At 35.0% G+C, this 18,939-nt stretch overlaps 4 protein-coding genes across 4 annotated transcripts; 2 read left to right on the top strand and 2 right to left on the bottom strand.

Annotated features, from left to right (window-relative positions):
• The first annotated feature begins 905 nt into the window (after positions 1 to 905).
• On the top strand, positions 906 to 2,511 carry LOC142519592 (putative UDP-glucuronate:xylan alpha-glucuronosyltransferase 5). The gene is made up of 2 exons (XM_075622633.1): positions 906 to 1,451; positions 1,607 to 2,511. The coding sequence occupies exons 1-2, from the start codon at positions 911 to 913 to the stop codon at positions 2,509 to 2,511; spliced, it is 1,446 nt and encodes a 481-aa protein (XP_075478748.1). The 5' UTR covers positions 906 to 910.
• An 873-nt stretch (positions 2,512 to 3,384) lies between these two features.
• LOC142518501 (conserved oligomeric Golgi complex subunit 4-like) lies at positions 3,385 to 6,730 on the bottom strand. Its single transcript, XM_075621285.1, has 2 exons — positions 5,079 to 6,730; positions 3,385 to 4,111 (listed from the first exon to the last, which is right to left on the bottom strand). The coding sequence occupies exons 1-2, from the start codon at positions 6,669 to 6,671 to the stop codon at positions 3,482 to 3,484; spliced, it is 2,223 nt and encodes a 740-aa protein (XP_075477400.1). The 5' UTR covers positions 6,672 to 6,730; the 3' UTR covers positions 3,385 to 3,481.
• A 4,340-nt stretch (positions 6,731 to 11,070) lies between these two features.
• On the top strand, positions 11,071 to 12,701 carry LOC142518879 (AAA-ATPase At2g46620-like). Its single transcript, XM_075621703.1, has one exon. It carries the CDS (start codon positions 11,125 to 11,127, stop codon positions 12,535 to 12,537), a length of 1,413 nt encoding a protein of 470 aa, XP_075477818.1. The 5' UTR covers positions 11,071 to 11,124; the 3' UTR covers positions 12,538 to 12,701.
• Positions 12,702 to 17,762: 5,061 nt separating this feature from the next.
• LOC142519591 (calcium-binding protein KIC-like) lies at positions 17,763 to 18,122 on the bottom strand. Its single transcript, XM_075622631.1, has one exon. The coding sequence runs from the start codon at positions 18,120 to 18,122 to the stop codon at positions 17,763 to 17,765; it is 360 nt and encodes a 119-aa protein (XP_075478746.1).
• Positions 18,123 to 18,939: the final 817 nt, after the last annotated feature.

Raw genomic sequence — 18,939 nt, 5'->3', positions numbered from 1 at the left:
ACCTACCTAATATAACCTAATCATTTATATGAGGGATTGACTTGGTTAAATAATCACGTGTACCAAACAGCTGACTAGGTAGGATAAAATAATCTATCCCGGTTAATCATCCGAACCAAACGCGACCTTAATGGGTTAACAAAGACAAATTATTCGAGTTTGAAACCAGGAATTATTGTTTGAATAGGGCGGTGACCCTTAATCTAAACATGTATGTATATTCACTCGACTCTCGAGTCCAAGCATTGTATTATATGAAAATGTAAATGTGACCTTAGGATATGATAGAATGAACAAATCTGTTTGAATATGGTATTAACATGCTCATACGCTTTATGAAATTCTAATTCGACATTATGTGCATGAATATAATATATTTGTTAGTATCCTAGTAACTAACTTATAATTGAGAAGATCCCGAAAAGATACATTGTCTTAGTTAAAATTCCTCTATATTAATTGATTTTATCCTTCATTAATTGTGAATATTTGTTGACATTGGAAGACAATTCTGATTTCCATTTGCATCACCAACTCATTAAAACGACAAACAATTTTTGGGAATTGGATAAAATATTTGACATACACTTCACATGGCTTTGGACACAAACATAGTACACACGAACAAATTAATCCCATGCATAAATATATACTTCAAACCTTTTCCCACAAGATTGACCCACAAGTTCAACGCCTTGTATCATATACACTACAAAAAATGACACGAATAAAGTTCTTTAATTTTTCTCTCTATAGCTTCACATTGTCACTATCCCTAATCTTTCTGATCATTCTATACCATGAAAGAGTTCACCAAAATTGTTTAGACCAACCAAAAAATAAATCCCTGAATTTGACCTTTCCTACAAGTAGTAGAAAGCCAAGATGGTACCAGATCGTGTCAAGAAAAATGGATAACAAAAGAATGAAAATCGGGTTAGTTCATACTACGAATACGTCAATAGGCGAAAAAACAACATATGGAGATCAAGAAGCGGACATGGTCGATGTGCATTTCGAGAAAATTTCCGAGAATATAAAATGGAGCGACTTATTTCCTCAATGGATTGATGAAAGTTTGCCATGGGACTCGCTAGATTGTCCGGAGATTCCGATGCCGAGTTTCGAAGAATACAGAGACTTGGATTTGGTTGTGGCTAACGTTCCTTGTGGAGGAGGGAAACATAGCAAAACATTCGAGGATGTTTTAAGGTTGCAAGTGAATTTAGTTGTGGCCAACTTGCTGGTTAGAAGTGTTAGGAAGAAAAATGGGCAAGTTTTTGTAGTGTTTATTGGATCTTGTGGTCCTTTGTTGGAGATATTTAGATGTGATGATCTATTGTGGCATGAAGAGAATTATTGGATTTATAAGCCTGATTTGAGAAGGTTACAACAAAAGGTGCTCATGCCCGTTGGTTCATGTCAGCTTGCCCCTCCATACCTCAAACCAGGTAAAATATTCTTTCTTTTGGGCATGATTTCTTATCTTTCCATGCACTCGCTAGTCACGTCGAGATCTATAAGTATGAACATTCACAAGTTCAATGTTGTTTAAGCTTTTCGCGACTGATAATCTCCTCGTACTACGTTTCAGATGTGCCGACAGCATCCCACAAGCCCAAAGAAGCATATGTAAGTGTGATTCATTCATCGGAAGATTATGTGTGTGGTGCAATAACTTTAGCCCAAAGTATAATCAAATCCAACACTACAAGAGACCTAATCCTCCTAGTTGATGATTTCATTTCCAAGAAATCTTTAGAAAACCTAAAATCAGCAGGATGGAAAATCAAGCACATTCAAAGAATACACAGCCCTTATGCGCAGAAAGGAACATATAATGAATGGAACTACAGCAAACTCAGGATTTGGCAACTTGTGGAATATGACAAGCTAATCTTCATTGATTCTGACTTCATCATCCTACGCAACACCGACGGGTTCTTCGCGTATCCTCAACTATCTGCTTCAGGGAACAGCAGGCATGTTTTCAACTCCGGATTCATGTTGATCGAGCCATCAACTTGCACGTTCGAGACGTTAATGAAGCAAAGGTATAGAGTAGTATCTTACAATGGAGGGGATCAAGGATTTCTCAATGAAATGTTCATGTGGTGGCATAGGTTGCCAACTAAGCTGAATTTTCTCAAGGATTTCATCGCGATCTTAGACGGGAATCGAGACATCCCTGCCGATGCTTATGCTTTGCATTACTTAGGATTGAAGCCATGGATGTGCTATAAAGATTATGATTGTAACTGGGATGTACTCGAAAATCAACGTTTCGGTAGTGACTCCGCGCATGGGATATGGTGGCGAATTTACGACGAGATGCCGGCTGAACTTAGGAGTCATTGTGAGTTGAGTCCTCAAATGGAGGCCAATGTGAGAATGTACAGAGAAATGGCTAGGAATGGAAGTTATCCTGATGGTCATTGGAAGATCAAAATCACAGACTCTAGAAGCCATTTTTCTCATGATTTAACTAATACATATTTTCCATACGAATAGTTTGTTTTACAAAAACATAAACTGAAATTTTTCAGTTCAAATGTATTATGCAACTATACTGTGGAGATATCATTACTGCTTCTCCCCTAAAACTAGAAATTAGAAACATAAATAATTTTAATTACTTAACGTTTTAAATTTGCATAATTTATTATTGTTATGATATATCAAACAACAATATTTATAGTGATATATTCCAAAATTGGGTTATGTCTACTTTAAACCTCTCATAGAAATAATTTCTTCATTAATAACAAAGAAAATAAGAGAATTGAGTATACAAAATATTTCATTCAGAAAGTTCTATTTTAACACCACTTTCTCTCTATTAATTCTATCCATTTCAAGGATAAACACTCCTTAAGAAATCTCACATTAAATAATCTTTTTTCTTAAAAGTGCATCTTGTTTATGAATTAATAACCAAATTTTATCTTAAAAGTGTGACAGTAAAGATTATAGAATTACTGCATTAGTGTTTCACGTTAAATATTTTACAACATTATTGTAAATACTTATTGTGGTTTCCCTATTCATGTAAAATTTATTTTTCCTGCTATACGTGTAAACATGTATTTGTATATATATCAACTTTGTATAGTGAAGAAAGATTAGTTATTTTCACTGTAAAAATATTATAAAATTTTAACTTCTAATTCCTTACTATGATTTTTGCGAGGAAATATAATTAATATCATATATTTGTCATAACTTTAATTTTTTAATTTGTATCATATTTGTATCATTCTTAATATGAGTTCGAGTTCGAGGTCGGGTTGAGGTTGGGGTACCTACTACATGCTAGTTTGCCAGTTAACCTGTATTTCATAATGATTCTTTTATATATGTTCAAAAAATAAACTCAACTCATGGTTAGTACATTGATTGAAAACTTAATCCCTACAACTGTACAAATTTTAAAACTTTTAACTTCACAAGGTCAAAAAAAAACATGAGAGAAAATCAAGAGCTACAATTTGAGAGCAGATATGGCTTCAGGTTTGAAATCCACTCTTAGACTCAATACTCGTCTAACCTCAGCCGGAGTCAGTCTCCAAGTCATGGGACCTGAGTTCTCTCCCCAGAAATCCAGAATCTCCGAGACCTTTTCCAAATTTAGGATAGTAGCCATCTGAGTGAGACGAGAAAATTTGTCTCGAACAGTCCTCTGTGTCATACTAGAGAAATGACTGACCAGTGTCCTGGTATCTCTATCCAGCTGAAGGCCACCTAGTTGACTGAATCGTTTTTGCATCATGATGACTTCGAGCCTTTTCACAATGAAGTCAATGACATGATGTACAAAAGTGTCATAATTGTTGGTAGTCATCAATTGCTGAAGCCATCCCACATTGGTTTCAACAGCATGTAGAAGCCTTTGCACCCAGGGATCGTTAACCTCGTTGTCAGCATATTCTGCCTCGGAAAGCTCATAGCTAATTGTTGCCACATTGTCTAATACTGGCCTGATTCGGGGTGTCACGGATGACACAAGTTGCTCCATTCCAACCGTTTGCGTCTGCTTGAAATTATTGCTCATTTCATTTAATTCAGATAAGCAAGATTTAACTCTCTCTCTATCTGCAGGTGCAGAGAACGCCTGATGCAAGGAAACTGAAGTTAGTACTTTCAACGTATTTCCAAGAATAAGGAATAAGATAAGTGGAGAAAACACAGAACAAGAATCCTATGGTTTTTAAGGCATACATTTTGGGGAAAAAGCATCCACACATGTCCCATGAGAACATCTTAATCATTAACATTAGAAAGATGTACTTGAGCACCTAACCAGGGTTTGCAGGGATACATTCAGTATAAACAACAAAAAATCATTCATCCACAACAAAAATAATGAACATGGACAGCCAAAATAAGTGGATATTGCCAAATTGATGCTACCCTGCCACAAATCACTACATGAGAAATTCATGCGGTGTCTGGGACGAAAATCTTTCTCATGCATTCGAATTTGAATACAACTTAAAAACCGATATTTTATGAAGATTTCTATGAAGTTTATAATCACAAACTATTCCTCATCTATAAGTTTGAATCATTTTTCTCCATGTTCAAAAGCTTGGATTCAAAACAAAGTACTTCAAAAAAAAAAAGCAAATTCCTTTAATTGAAATACAATCTATTCAGCTATTCAAGATAGAGTAGCATGACTGACAAAGATCCTAACCACAAACAAAATTGAAGACCTTAAAAGGCAATCCTATACACTGTTGCTCTCTCCCTGGCCATCAAGTTCACTACTGCAAACTATATTCTGGAAGATATTGCATAATTGCTTGCAGCAGAAATCCACAGGTCAAATGCAAGTGATGGTATTTACAGTCAACCGAGTATATCAACCATCATTTGTCACTGACTGTAGTTTCTCTAATAGCTCCCAAAGAACTTCAGAAAATATGTAACATATAGCATATCAAATCCAAACTTAATAATAACTGCAGAAGCACATTTAGAAATAAGAAACATGCGTATCACCCCGCAACTAGTGGGAATATGCTATGATGATGATGATGAAACACACGTATAAGGGAAACAAAGTCTGTATGTACCTCAGTGCATTGCTCTTCGATCTCGTGGCGAAGTTTCAAGGCATACTCACCACTGACATCCATGTTGTTCAAGGCAGTGGCAATCTCTGTTCCTGTCTTCTGCACTCCAACACCACCCAAAAAAACCTTTGCCCCAAGATTAGGCTCCTTCATCTTTTGTTGCAACGCCTCACAATATTCACCCCCTAGTAAACTCACAGCACTGCTCAGCACGGCAATCATTGAGTTAATATTGGAGGTAGAAATAGCCCTCCGGCAGCAACTCTGCAGCACATAAAACACGTCATCGACCATAGACGTGGTAAGACTATCGAGCACATGCTCATTTATTTGAATTGCTTTCCTCACATTCTCCACCATAAAGAATCCTTCCAGGATCACATAATAACCAGTTACATCCTGCGTAACTTTACTGAAATTCCCACTCCTAAAAGCTTTCGTAGCTCGAGGTCCTAACTCTGGATCCACAGAGGTCAAACTCCTTATTTTTGAAACCATGTAATCTGTGTAATCTTCACCCAATTGCGTCAATAACAGTATCTCCTCCAGGTACAGCTCAACCTCCCTAGGTTCCGGCCCTTCCACCCCAACAGAGAGCAAATCGTTCTTATATGAATTAATCTCAGATGTCAATTTCGCCAATTTCCTATACTCCATATACTTCTTTAAAATGATAGAACCCCGCGAATCACATTCCTCCTGGAGCTCGCAAATGGCATAGACAATACCATCCTCACCACACAAATCAATCAAAATTGAAATATTTTCCTCAATAGCCAAGACAATGTCTTTAAACAAATTCGTCAAACAAGAAACGAAATGTACTTTAGTGTTATTATTCGATTGCTCCATAAGTTCTACCAATTGCTCAAATTCCATTCTTGATCTCACGGAAATTACCTTTTTCAAGTATTGAACATAAATCTGTAAGCCTTCCTCTTCGAGACCGAGAGGCCTGTAGAGCTTGATGAAGCGGAGAATAGTGGGATGATCCCGTTGATCTACAGCATAGGAAAGTTTCTTCTTGGCGATGCCTTCCAATTGCTTCTTATAGGAAAGGAGCTGCTCGCGCTGATCCGCGGTTGAGGAGTCTTTGAATTTGGCATCAATTTGGAGGAATGTCTGGATGAATGATGCAGCAGATTCAAAATCCTCGGCGAGAAGAGATTTGTGAACGCCGTCCAGGCAGTTGGAGCGGTCGACGATGGCATCTATTCTGAAGAGCGTGTCTTGAACTCGCGATTGAGCGAGGTCGAGTTGGCGGACTTTGGCGGATACCTGATCAGCGAGCGCGGAGGTGAAGGAGACGTTGGAAAGCATGTACTCAGAGTCAGCCTTCACTATCTCCAAAACCTCGGTCGATTTGTGGAGATTCGAGAGCTGGAGATCCAAATCGGAGCGCTGAGAAAGTAAAGATTCAAGCTCCAAATCTAGCGCACGCTGATAGGCAATGCATTGGTGAAGGAGACGCGTCGTGGCTCCCACGTCCGTCAGTTTTCTCACGTGCTCGAGCGCTTCCACCGTGCCGAATTGTACTGAGAATGAATTAATGGTGGCGTCGGCGTCCGCCTCACTCATCGGTGTAGACGCCATGAATCGTATCGCAAGTAGACGACTCAGTACCTCTTCGGAACAAGTCGTGAGCAAAATCAACATTAACAATAGATATTCTAAAATAACAATATTTATATTATATTATTAAGCATGAATTCTCATATTAATTATTTAAAAAGATATTAAAATATTTAATTTTATAATTATTTTTTTATTTTATTAAAAATATCTTTAAGTCACGTCATTATTAATTTTGTATAATTCAGTAGAACTTTACAATTTCTTTTAAATTGTTTATAAAATTGATGTCATCTTTTAACTCCGGTCACCAGATTTTGCATCAAATTTCATTTGGGAAAAACTTGTGTGTCTCATGGGTCGTATTTTTTGAAATTGATCTCTTATTTGGGTAATCCATGAAAAAGTATTATTTTTTATGCTAAGAATATTACTTTTTATTGTGAAATATCGGTAGGGTTGACCCGTCTCAAAGATAAAGATTCGTGAGACCGTCTCACAAGAGATCTGCTCATTTCATTTTGACGGCTAAAATTATCCGATTACAATTTTGCTTCATACTTAATACTCCCGAACAATGTACATAATGGTGTACGTGTTACGAATCGCTGGTATATATAATTAGCCAGAGTAGATATACATTATAGTCAATGAGAGATGGTTAGCAATTTCCAATTTGCTTTTAGCTCTTAAAACAGAATAACACATACCTTAGGTTTTCAACATTTTTACAGTCAATTTTTACGGTTTAGTGGCAGTGGTCACCGCCGATTGCATTTCCATCAAAGGGAGTTCGATTGAGGCATATTACGATTACGAGTAGTGCTTATCAAGTGAAGTCTAGTACTTAGTCATAGAGACGTCGATAAAAAGAGAGAGTATTTTTAGTTTGAATAAGTCCTTGTATGATGACAATTTATATTTAGTGGATTTATTTGAAAGCTAAGCATGACCCAACGAACTTAGGTCTTTTGTCTGAACGACGTTAAATCCTAGTGTCTTTGCGTTTTTTGTTTTATCATTCACATGCGTAATAAATAACGATAAAGAACAAGTAATAACACTGCAAGAATACACAAATAACAATTGTCATAAGAGAGGATTCATTATTTATTATAGTGTGATCTCGGTTGTGTTTGTTTGATTTTGCAGGAATAGATTTTATTTGTGAAGAAAAATCTATTTTCAAACCACCACTACTGAATGGTGCAAATTGCTCATATAAAAAATGAAGCATGAGGATGTTCATAAAATCCATTGATTAAAAAGCTTGAAAATCAATTTTGCAGGATATGAGCACCTAACAAAGACAAATGACGAGGAAATAAAATTCTTAAACCCGAAGAAACTTGGAATGCTAATGAGGATCGATTGGCTAACAACAATTTGAAAGACTTGACTGCAATTTTTAATGTTGTTAATGCTAATAAGTTTAAAATTATATTCTCTTGTGAATTTGCCAAGGAAGAATGGGGATTTCTTCCAACTGCACGTGAAGATTAGACATGTCAAAACGGGTTGGCGGGGCGGACCAGCCCACCACCCGCGGCAACTCATCATTAGGCGGGGCAGGACGGGCCAGCCCGCCATTTTGGCGGGCCTCTAAATGGTCAACCCAGCCCAACCCACATTGGGCCGTGGGTTAAGCGGGCCGACCCGCTTATTTTTTTAAGAAAAAAATGCTAAACAGTATCGCAATAAACATAGAAGAAAAATATATTCAGTCAAATAGTTTCATAAAATAATTAAAAACATTGAAATAAGAAATTAAGGAAGCATATAACATAATACATAAAAAGTAAAATGTTTAAACCAAATATGAAGTTTGAGACATGGAAGATAACATAAAGTCGAGGAAAGACACGGTTGTGAATTTGAGAAGCTCAAAATCGACTTTTACTTTCCAATGATCATCTGTACTACTTTCCGACACTATGGACAAGTCTTTTTCAATATTTATACATATCATTAAATATTCTTCTTGTTTATCGATTTTAATTCCATGCTATTTGAAAAACTGACAAACCATAGACCAAGTACGTAACTTCGTCATTTCTAGTGTTGGTAGGATATTGTATGATCTTTCTATTTGCAGCATTCATCAGAACGACTTGACCTGCAATATCCTCATAGAGATGCTCAAAATTGTTACATTGGATTTTCAGATGGGTCAATTTTGTCATATGATCTTTTGCAACTAGAGTTCAACAAATACAGCGGTTTGACTCCTTGACATAACGGCTGGAACTCCTAAACGGCTTGAAATAGCTCGATGATGTTGATTTTGCCCAGTACTAAAACTTAAGGATAATAGAAATATTCTAACTCGTGTTTTTTTTTCAAGTAAAAATGATTTCACTCATAAGGTAAAATGCCCATTTGTACAACCTGTTGCATAACAAAAATGGAACTTAATCCATAAACTCTAAATCTTCCTATCGTTCAAAGTTTTTTTGTGCAAAAACTGTCACTACTCTATTAGTTGTACGCGAACGATACTTGATGCCATTTTTTTGGTTTGTTGTAGCTGTCATTTCTGATTTTCCCCACCAGCATGACATCCATTGCAAAAGGAGGTGTACTGAGGCAACTGATCAACTTGCCAACTCTTTGTGTGGTTGGTTCATCCCATCTTCTTTCCTTCAGTCACCTCTGCAAAATTGACGTAAAGCCAAAATATTAATAGAGATTTACGAATATGCGAGATTCATTTGGGACAAAAACTTGTGTGAGACGGTCTCACGAGTCGTATTTTGTGAGACGAATATCTTATTTGGGTCATGCATGAAAAAGTATTACTTTTTATGCTAAAAATATTACTTTTTATTTTGAATATCTGTAGGGTTGACCCGTCTCACATATTAAGATTCGTGAGACCGTCTCATAAGAAACCTATTCTTCAGTTCGGACCACAATATCTTTATTTTTATATATAGAATATTTTAAATACGATCACAATATTCTAGTTATGCATGATTTCGAACTCAAACTTTTTTTAATCATAGTTTTCTAAACAAAGATGTACCTAACGAAAAAGTAAATCGATGGATGTGATTAGTCATGTAATAAAATATAGTATCGAAACTATGATAAATGGCACGACATATTTACTATTTTTATTTCTATACAGAATGTATTCAGTTTTTAAAATAAATAAATTTTATTGAAGAATTTTATAAAGCGCAAGTTATACATGGAGTATTATTTTGGATGACGGGACCATGGGCAAACATAGGGTAGGTGATTGGGCATCAAACTTCACTACTGGGTTATTTATATATGGTATATTTTTCGTGGATGGTCTCACGAATATATATATATACGTGATATGAGTCGATTTATAACATAATAAAAATTAATATTTTTAACAGAAGAATAATATTTTTTATTAAATAGATTGAGTCAAATATTTATGTCACAAAATTGAATCGTAAAATAATCCACACAAATTTTATGATTTATTTATATTTTTTAAATACTTTCCAAAATTGGAGAAACAAATCCGATCACTTAACAACAAAAATCTTACCTCTCAATGTGATAATAATAATATAATAATATAATAATAATAATAGTAAAAGTTCGATAGTTCGAGTATCACGTCAATCTTTTGTTGCACAGATATTGACTAGATTACTGTAGTTGTCGAAAGTTGTCAACCCAATAACCATTCGATAAAATTCGGATTTATTTGATTTACATTCGTTTTAAAAATAGAAATAATGATAAAGTAATAAATAATAATATAATCAAAAGAGTAATTTATAACAATCGAATGATGTGTATTTGTAAAACGTTATAAAAGAACATAAAATGATTAATATAACAAAAAACTCTTATGACCCGTCTCGCATTTTAATTTTAAGAGACAAAGTTTTTATATGACTCGATTCATGAAAAATATTAATTATATGTCAAAAATATTATTTTTTAATGTATGTATGGATCGGGTCGACCTGTCTCACATATATAACATGAGACTTACATGCGAGATAGTCTTATGAGTTTATATCTGTGAGACGGATCGATGCGTTCCATATTTTGAATGAAAAATAATATTTTTGAAATAAAAATGATACTTTTCATAGGTCGGATCGGATATAAGATTCATCTAACAAAATCGAACTGTGAGACGATGTCATAAGATTTTTTGTATTTCATCAGAGTAGATTTTAAAATTTTGATTAAGAATCCTATCTCAATTACTCGTAAACTCGTAGATGATTTATAACTCATCTGACATTCAGATTTCAACTTCGAAATCTAATTATAAAAAAAATAAAAAAAAATAGCGAGGTATTGTTGTGGATTAAATAATACTCCGTGTATCGCCGGCAATTAACCATCGCAATCATTCAACTTGGCCCATAATAATGACACTTGTTCTTTCTTTCCTTTAAAAAAGCGAAGAGACTCCTTTTCTTTGATTCATTGGCATACAAATTAACGCACAATTCAGATATCATCAATATTCATGTTTCCACTAAAATTATGGTTCATATTCTTCTCGATTCTATGCTCGATCTTTCTTCTTCGATTGTTCCTGCATCGGAGTGGTCTGATATACGCAGTAAGGAGATTTGCGGACTGGTTCGAAGATCGGTTCCATGTCCACCAGCACTTGAAAGTTCCCGAGTTCAACGATTCCACCCACCAGGAGAACCAATTTTACCGACGGGTTTCTCTGTACGTCAATTCTTTGGCTTCCTTGGAGGATTCCGATTTCACCAATCTCTTCTCCGGGAAGAAGCCGATCGATATTGTTTTGTCGCTCGACGATGATCAGGTGATTTTCGATACTTTTCTCGGAGCCAGAGTTTCATGGCTCAACAGAGTCCAGAGGGATGCTGCGAACCAGGTGGTTACCAGGAGTTTTGTGCTGAAAATCAGAAGAAAGGACAAGCGCAGAGTTCTAAAACCTTATCTGCAGCAGATTCACGGGGTTTCTGATGATATCGAGCAGCGGAGGAAGGAATTGAAGATCCATAATAACTGTGGAGGTAGGTGGAAATCTGTTCCGTTCAATCACCCCGCTAGTTTTGATTCGATGGTTATGGATTCGGATTTGAAAAGCAAGATACGGTATGATTTGGAGACATTTCTCAAGTCCAAGCAGTATTACCATAAGATAGGCCGCGTTTGGAGGCGCAACTATCTCCTGTGCGGCCCTTCCGGCACCGGGAAATCCAGTTTCATAGCTGCTGTAGCGAATTTGCTGAGTTACGACGTGTTTAACGTCGATTTGTCACAGGTGCGGGATGATGCTGATCTGAATATGCTTCTGTTACATACTACGTGTAAATCTCTGATCGTGATCGAACACTTGGATCGTTACTTTTCGGAGAAGTCGAAGGTCTCGTCGTCTGGTTTCCTGAATTTTATGGATGGGATATTGAATTTTCAAGATGAGAGGATCATGATTTTCACCATGAATACCAAAGAGGGAATTGATTCCAACTTGTTGAGGCCTGGAAGAATCGACGTCTGCATCCATTTCCCGATGTGCGATTTTAATTCTTTCAAAGACTTAGCGTGTAATTATTTAGGAGTCAAAGAACACAAACTGTTCCCACAAGTGGAGGAGATTTTCCAGAGCGGCGCCACCATGAGCCCGGCTGAGATCGGCGAGTTGATGCTGGCGAACAGGAACTCTCCGAGCCGCGCGTTGAAGTCGGTCATCACAGCCTTGAAAACGGCATCATCACCGGCGGATCTGACTTATGCGTCGGAAGATGGTGGTGCCGCCGCTCACTGGAAGGAGACCGTGCCTAAAGAGTTTCGGAAGTTGTACGGTTTTCTAAGGATGAAAAGCTGCAAGAAACCTGGATCGTTTGATCACGACGATGCCGATATGATCGAACGGCGACCAATTATTTTGAATGAATAATTACATTTATTTCATAAGCATTATAGTGAATTTATTTATAGACATATAAATAATTATTTCTCCCATTAACAAAAAAGGAATATTCGGAAACTTGAGATTATTATTTTTTGTAATCCTAATTAAATCTTATTATTTTACTATCTTATTATAGCATGACTCTTTAATTAACTTTTTTCAATTAAATAATAAAATTTGAGTTAATTCTCAACAAAATTAAATTATTAGGCAAACTAATCATTTTATACGATTTTATCTTTTTTATCCATCAGATTAGATGTTTTCTTATACATTAAATAACAATCACTTTGTGTCATTTGATTTTTTTGTCTACGAAAATAGAACAGTTCACTTGTAAGACGGTCTCACGTATCTTTATCTGTGAGACGGGTGAACTATACCGATATTACAATAAAAAAATAATAATTTTAACATAAAAAATAATATTTTTTCATTGATGACTCAAATAAAAGATCTGTCTCACAAAATACAATACATGAGACCGTCTCACACAAGTGTTTGTCACGAAAATTATCATTTGTCTTTACAAAATAATAAAATTGATGTAAAGATCGCGTTTTATCATTGCTTCCCGTGTACAGAATAACTATTATAAATAAAGAAAGAAGATGAGTGGTCACTAATTAATATAGCAAGTGTGTTGGTAGTTGGTTGGCAACAGATTGGAAAGAAAAGACCCTACGCTACATTTTGGTGGTTCATAAATCACTTTTTCTTTCGAATAAAAATTATATATAAATATCTGTAAAATGTCATATTGTATAATTTATTGATTTGATTAAATTATTGAATTACGCAACATATAGATAGATGACTACCAAAACAATAGCCACACGCTAAATCACACACATGTATGTATTGTTTGTTTGAGTATAATTCTTGATTTCGATAAAAGATTTGATTTATCGAGCCACCTAACTGTATTCATTCACAAGTCACTTAAAAGACACAACACACAATTCAAAAATACAAAAATTTGTGTGATATCGTATTTTGTGAGACATATCTATAAAAAAAATATTACTTTTTATGTTAAAATTATTTCTTTTTATTGGGAATAGCGGTAGAATTGACCCGTCTCATAGATAAAAATTCGTGAGACCGTCTCACAAGAGACCTACTCATTCAAAATATAATCATAATACACAAAAAAACATGTTATGATGACTAATTGTTCTTCTGATATCAATGTCTTATATTAACGACGACATATTTCGAGACATAAATGTAACAAGAACTCCTCCCCAACTGACAAAAGGGAGAAATTTTGTGTTGGAAATAAAAATACATGACTAAAAAAACACCACACACGCAGCTGTAAATGCTGAAATCAAGTAGATGTTCCATTTCACTCGAGTTGAATGTGCCATTTTTGGGTTTATTTCATCCTACCCATGTGGGCATTGTCCCCATGATAGGATGGATGGCCAAGATTTGCTCATGCATATATAGGACCCACTTTTTTTTTTGAAATTGTATATGTGGCAAGATCTTATCCGTTGAAATTGAAGTGAAGGTAGTGCCAACATAGGTAGGATCTCATTAACCCCATTTTTGTATGTTATTATTATTTGTAAAATGGGTCACCCACTCCTCAACCCACGGGTTCTATCGAGTGGTCCATTTTCTTACATTTAAATAACGTAAATATAGTCATACTCACACATGCCCACTTAGGTCATCTATATTATATTGTAAAGCAAGAAACCCTTGGCCCGATAATTTTTCTTACCCAAAAACACTTTTTTTTATGAGAAAAATTTATTAAAATAAAACTCTGAAAAGAATATAATTATATTTTCTTTTTGATAATATTGTAACATATTAAATTATATAGTTTTATCTTTCTAAATTATTGAGGTATTTGATAAGCTCTAGATGTGATATATTTATTTAAAATAATTTATTTCCTAATAAAACTAGTGTTTCTATATCTTTTAGGATTATATTCAATGATTAAAACTTAGGGCAAATGAAGATTATAAATAATAAATAATAGATGTTGAGATCTGTTTGATGAAGAAGAGCTTTTAAGACACTGTAGGAGATCAAGCACGTACATCGATAATTTAATAAGGAACTCAAATCTAAGGTGTGTTGAAATGTTGTCGTACAGTGTTGAAGACATTCATGTACAACACCTAATCACTATATTGATTATAGTGGTGTTTATCAAATAGGAGTTTGGCTTCACAAACATTGCATCCGTAGTTTTGGTTATTTGGTTTAATAAGTGTTTTGGATGTACTTTCTTCCTCACTTTGTTAAGGGAGTTAGTTTTTCTTTATTCACTAGTACCGGTTTTGTGAACAGACAAGTTTTTCTAGTTAATCTTTTCTCCGAGGCAACACATTTGTGTGTACATTTGTACATGATTATATTAATTTTGTCTTATTTTATTTATCAAAGTTTAATTGTGTGATAAATTATATTATTTCGCTGCATGTTGTGTTAAGGTGTTACAACACTACACATAAACAACTATAATTGATTCACCAAATATCTATATATCTATTTAGTACTTTTATGTCAAACAACTCTTTCAAACTCAAATACAAAATTAAACAGAAAAAATATTTTAATATAATTACACTTTATATGAACCTTTTCTACATGTAAAATTAGAATCTTAATAAAATTATGAACTTTAATGTATAAACAAAGCGAGAAGGCTCATCACCCAAAAAGATGTCTGGGCATTTCCTGAGAAGCACGAGAGAGGCTGGGGTGCCTAGGCACCAGTGGCTGTTTCACGGATTGGTACGAGTTTTTATGAAACAATATATTCAACTGGTGGTAATATTAAAAATCTAATCTTTTCAATCGTAAAACACACCAAGTAACACGTTTCAATTACTCTTTCAAGAGGAATAATTATTGTATTACAACAACATTTACTCAATAATTGCACTATTTGCAATCCCAGATGATCGAATACATGACTCAGGGTTTGATAACAATTGTATGACTGAGGTTTGTTATTTTACAAAAAGTTATAGCTGGTGATTCTGTACAACTCCAATACTTTAAACAATATAACAGCCAAAGCGTTTCGAGTGTTCTTCCAGAATGAACAACATATAGCATCTCAACAAAGAGAATAAAAATCAAATGTACTTGCATATCGTATTCATATTTTGACACAAAGAGTTTGCAAAATTTCGTGATTGTGAATCTTGTGATTTGCAATATTGTTGTTACAAATAAAAGTCGTTGTATATTGCATGACAATATCTCATGTTTCATGAGAACCACGTGTAAGATAGATTATCTTTCCTTGACTTCGAATTGGCTGGTCTATTTGCGAGTTGTTTAATCTTCAAATTGCAATTCCTACAATGGCGTAATAGGACAAATCTGTATCCACATAATTTTGTGAGATGAATATCCTATAATACTATCCAAGGGATGAGTAAAATTTCGAAGGATAACCAATTTCTATGGAAGATGGTCATTTCTATGGCCAAGAACTACGATTGATATATTCAATTTTCACTTGAGCATCTGAGTATCCTGGATACTCCGGCCGGCGTCCTTCTAATGTATTTTTTCCTCGAATAGATTTTATGGACATTTCAATTTTTATTTATGAATCGGATCTTATAATCGTCGAGATTTAACAATATGAGGTGCTGGAAGGTTAGATTTTTCATCTCACGTCGATCGGTATTAATTTCCTGTAATGATCACTGATAAGGCCAAATCTTGCAAATATTTTAGGGATTTAATTTTATAATATTTGCCCTTATCTAGAATTTTGATCCCTAATTATGTGATTATTTGAATTAATAATTTTAGATTTGAATAAAAGTGAAAAAATGTTTAAATTAAGAGATAAAATAAATTTACTATATTTCAAAGGAAATAAAATATCAAAAGAAGAGAAATAAAATATTTTTATTCCTTAATGATATTGAAATATTGAAAAATCTATGTAAATCTTGATAAATATCTTATCTATACTTTCTTTACTTGATATGGGCTTAGAAGGAAAGAAAGAAGGAGGCCCATTGAGTAAGGATAAAAGGAGAAGAGGCAGAGACGTGAAAGGGAGGCGCAAACAGAGAAAAAAAATCAGCGCGGAAGTGAACAGCAGAGAAGGGAAAAAAGAGGAAGAGAATGAGGCAAAGAATAAGTACAGAGAAGGAGAGAGAAGAAAGGAAAGAGAACGGAAGTGAACATAAGGGAGGAGATCCGTAACAGTGAGAGAAAAGAAGAGAACCAGGGAGGAAGAAGAGAAAAAAAATAGGGAGGAAGACAGAGGCAAAAGCTGGAGGAATTCCTCATCACACACCACAAATCACTCAGAATTCCTTTCATCCATTCTTAATTTTGTTTTCTTTTATAAACTTAAATATGACTTTTCACTTTTATTTTGAATTCATGGAATAATTTTCTTTAGGCTAAGACCACAATAGGGCCAAATAATACTTTATTTGATATTTGTTTTATTTTCATTATATTATTTTTCTAGATTTTAATTATTGATTGATGTTAGTTTAATATTTCATGTTAACAGTCTGATCAACTATTTACATGTATGTTGATTAATCACGAATCGGAAGATGATTGATTAAATATAGCAACAAAGAAGTCATCAACACATGGTTAAACTGACTAGAAATAGTATTTGGTTTCAGTGTGCGGTTTTAGGTGAAAACTGAAATTCCACGAAGATTTAATGCATATAGATATAATTAAATTCAATTAGAAATAATTGGACTGTTAGATTTAAATAGGTTTATTAACTCGAGGAATCGTTTAATAAATAAAATTGGGGATTTCACCGTGATTGTCAAGAATTAAATAATTAATTGGATTTTAACAAGTGTCAACCTAGTAGAGTTTGGTACCGTTGTGTGTCTTAGTTATTTATTTGAATTTGAATCCCTCCTTGATATTTGAATAATTTAGATTAATAATTCACATATCATCTTTTTATTTATTTTGCCTAGCTTAAGTTAAGTGATAAAAATTCTAGTAATTAAATATTAGTGTCTGTGGGATCGATACTTGGACTCATCATCCATTTACTATAACTTGACCTAGTCCGCTTGCTAGATTTATTCCCCGACCGAAATCGTCGGTCAATCACTCGATGGTTGCTTGCAAGTTTTACCATAACATACATATATACAGCACAATTGAGGTATAGCAAACCGTAGTAACAGTGAATTATTATAACGATAAAACAGAAGACATGATAACTATGAAGACGATGCAGTTGGCTGGAAGTGAGCTTGAATGGCTTTTTCGAGCCATACGTCCGCATTTTGCATGATCCCTGGGCTGAGCCTGACCATAAGAACGCAGAACTCCATCTGGTTAAGCGCGCCATCTCCATCCAAGTCACCTTCTCGCACCATGGCTTCCGCATCTTCTTCTTCCAATCCCAACAGTTTACACTTGTTCTGCAGACTCGCTGGAGTGATCAACCCTTTCGTCGGGTCCGCCAGGAGCTGGAAACCCCCGCAGAGCTCGCCAACAAAGCTATCCACGTCCAACTTTTCCGCCATCACATCCAACAAGTCTTCATATTCTGTCCCTCGATCACCTTTGCTTTCCATTTCCTTTGGTTTCTTTATTAGAAATATTGATCAATCATGGAGGAATTTGAAAGCCCCTGTGGTCCTTTTATAGGAATAGGAATACTCAGGGTTATGACGGTGAAGTAATTTTTCTGACAATTACCCACCAGTGGTAAGCGTCGAGTGCCTACAGGAGCTACCCTCTGGACCATAAAAAAAATATTAGTTGCATGGAAAGTGGACGATTCCCAAATATATTTTTTTATATTACCCACGGCCGGGTTGACAAGTGTTTGTTCATATATATCTGTCGTAGGTGGTCGACATTATATTCCACAATATGGTGATTTTCCAGGAAGTTGCTCGTTTGGAGGCGGATGGGACTTTTATATTCGATGATGGCCGGTGTCGTTGTCCTGACGTGCATGCTAGCTTTTTCCGCGAAGTTTCATAGTTAATACACGACTCGTCGATGTTATTCTTGCACTGTATTTGTCTGGTCCGGATTCGCAATATACCATCAACGATGTTTCCCAAAAGTTGAAATAAGTTTCGGAAACAGCGAGGCTTTTGCCTCTCGAAATGCAGAAATAATCGGAATCCAGTCCTTTTCAGCAAGTTTCCACTGTACTAGGGATACTTGTGTCCTGCCCATATCGCAGATCCACGAGCCACAAATGACCCAAGGTTTTTTTTGCATGTCGACGAAGGTCAATTCTGGCCCTTGGATTACTGATGGGGCATTTCCTATCACAACTATATCAGAAACAAATGGGGAAATTATATTTTTTTTTTCAATTTTAGTAATGTTATGAACAATTTGCAATGTTAGTATAATAATTTGTATTTTTCCCGA

Source organism: Primulina tabacum, chromosome 11 (genome assembly GCF_025594145.1).
Source record: "Primulina tabacum isolate GXHZ01 chromosome 11, ASM2559414v2, whole genome shotgun sequence".
Classification (NCBI taxonomy): Eukaryota; Viridiplantae; Streptophyta; class Magnoliopsida; order Lamiales; family Gesneriaceae; genus Primulina; species Primulina tabacum.
The sequence above is the reverse complement of the archived record's forward strand: the minus strand, read 5'-3'. Positions and strand labels throughout refer to the sequence as shown.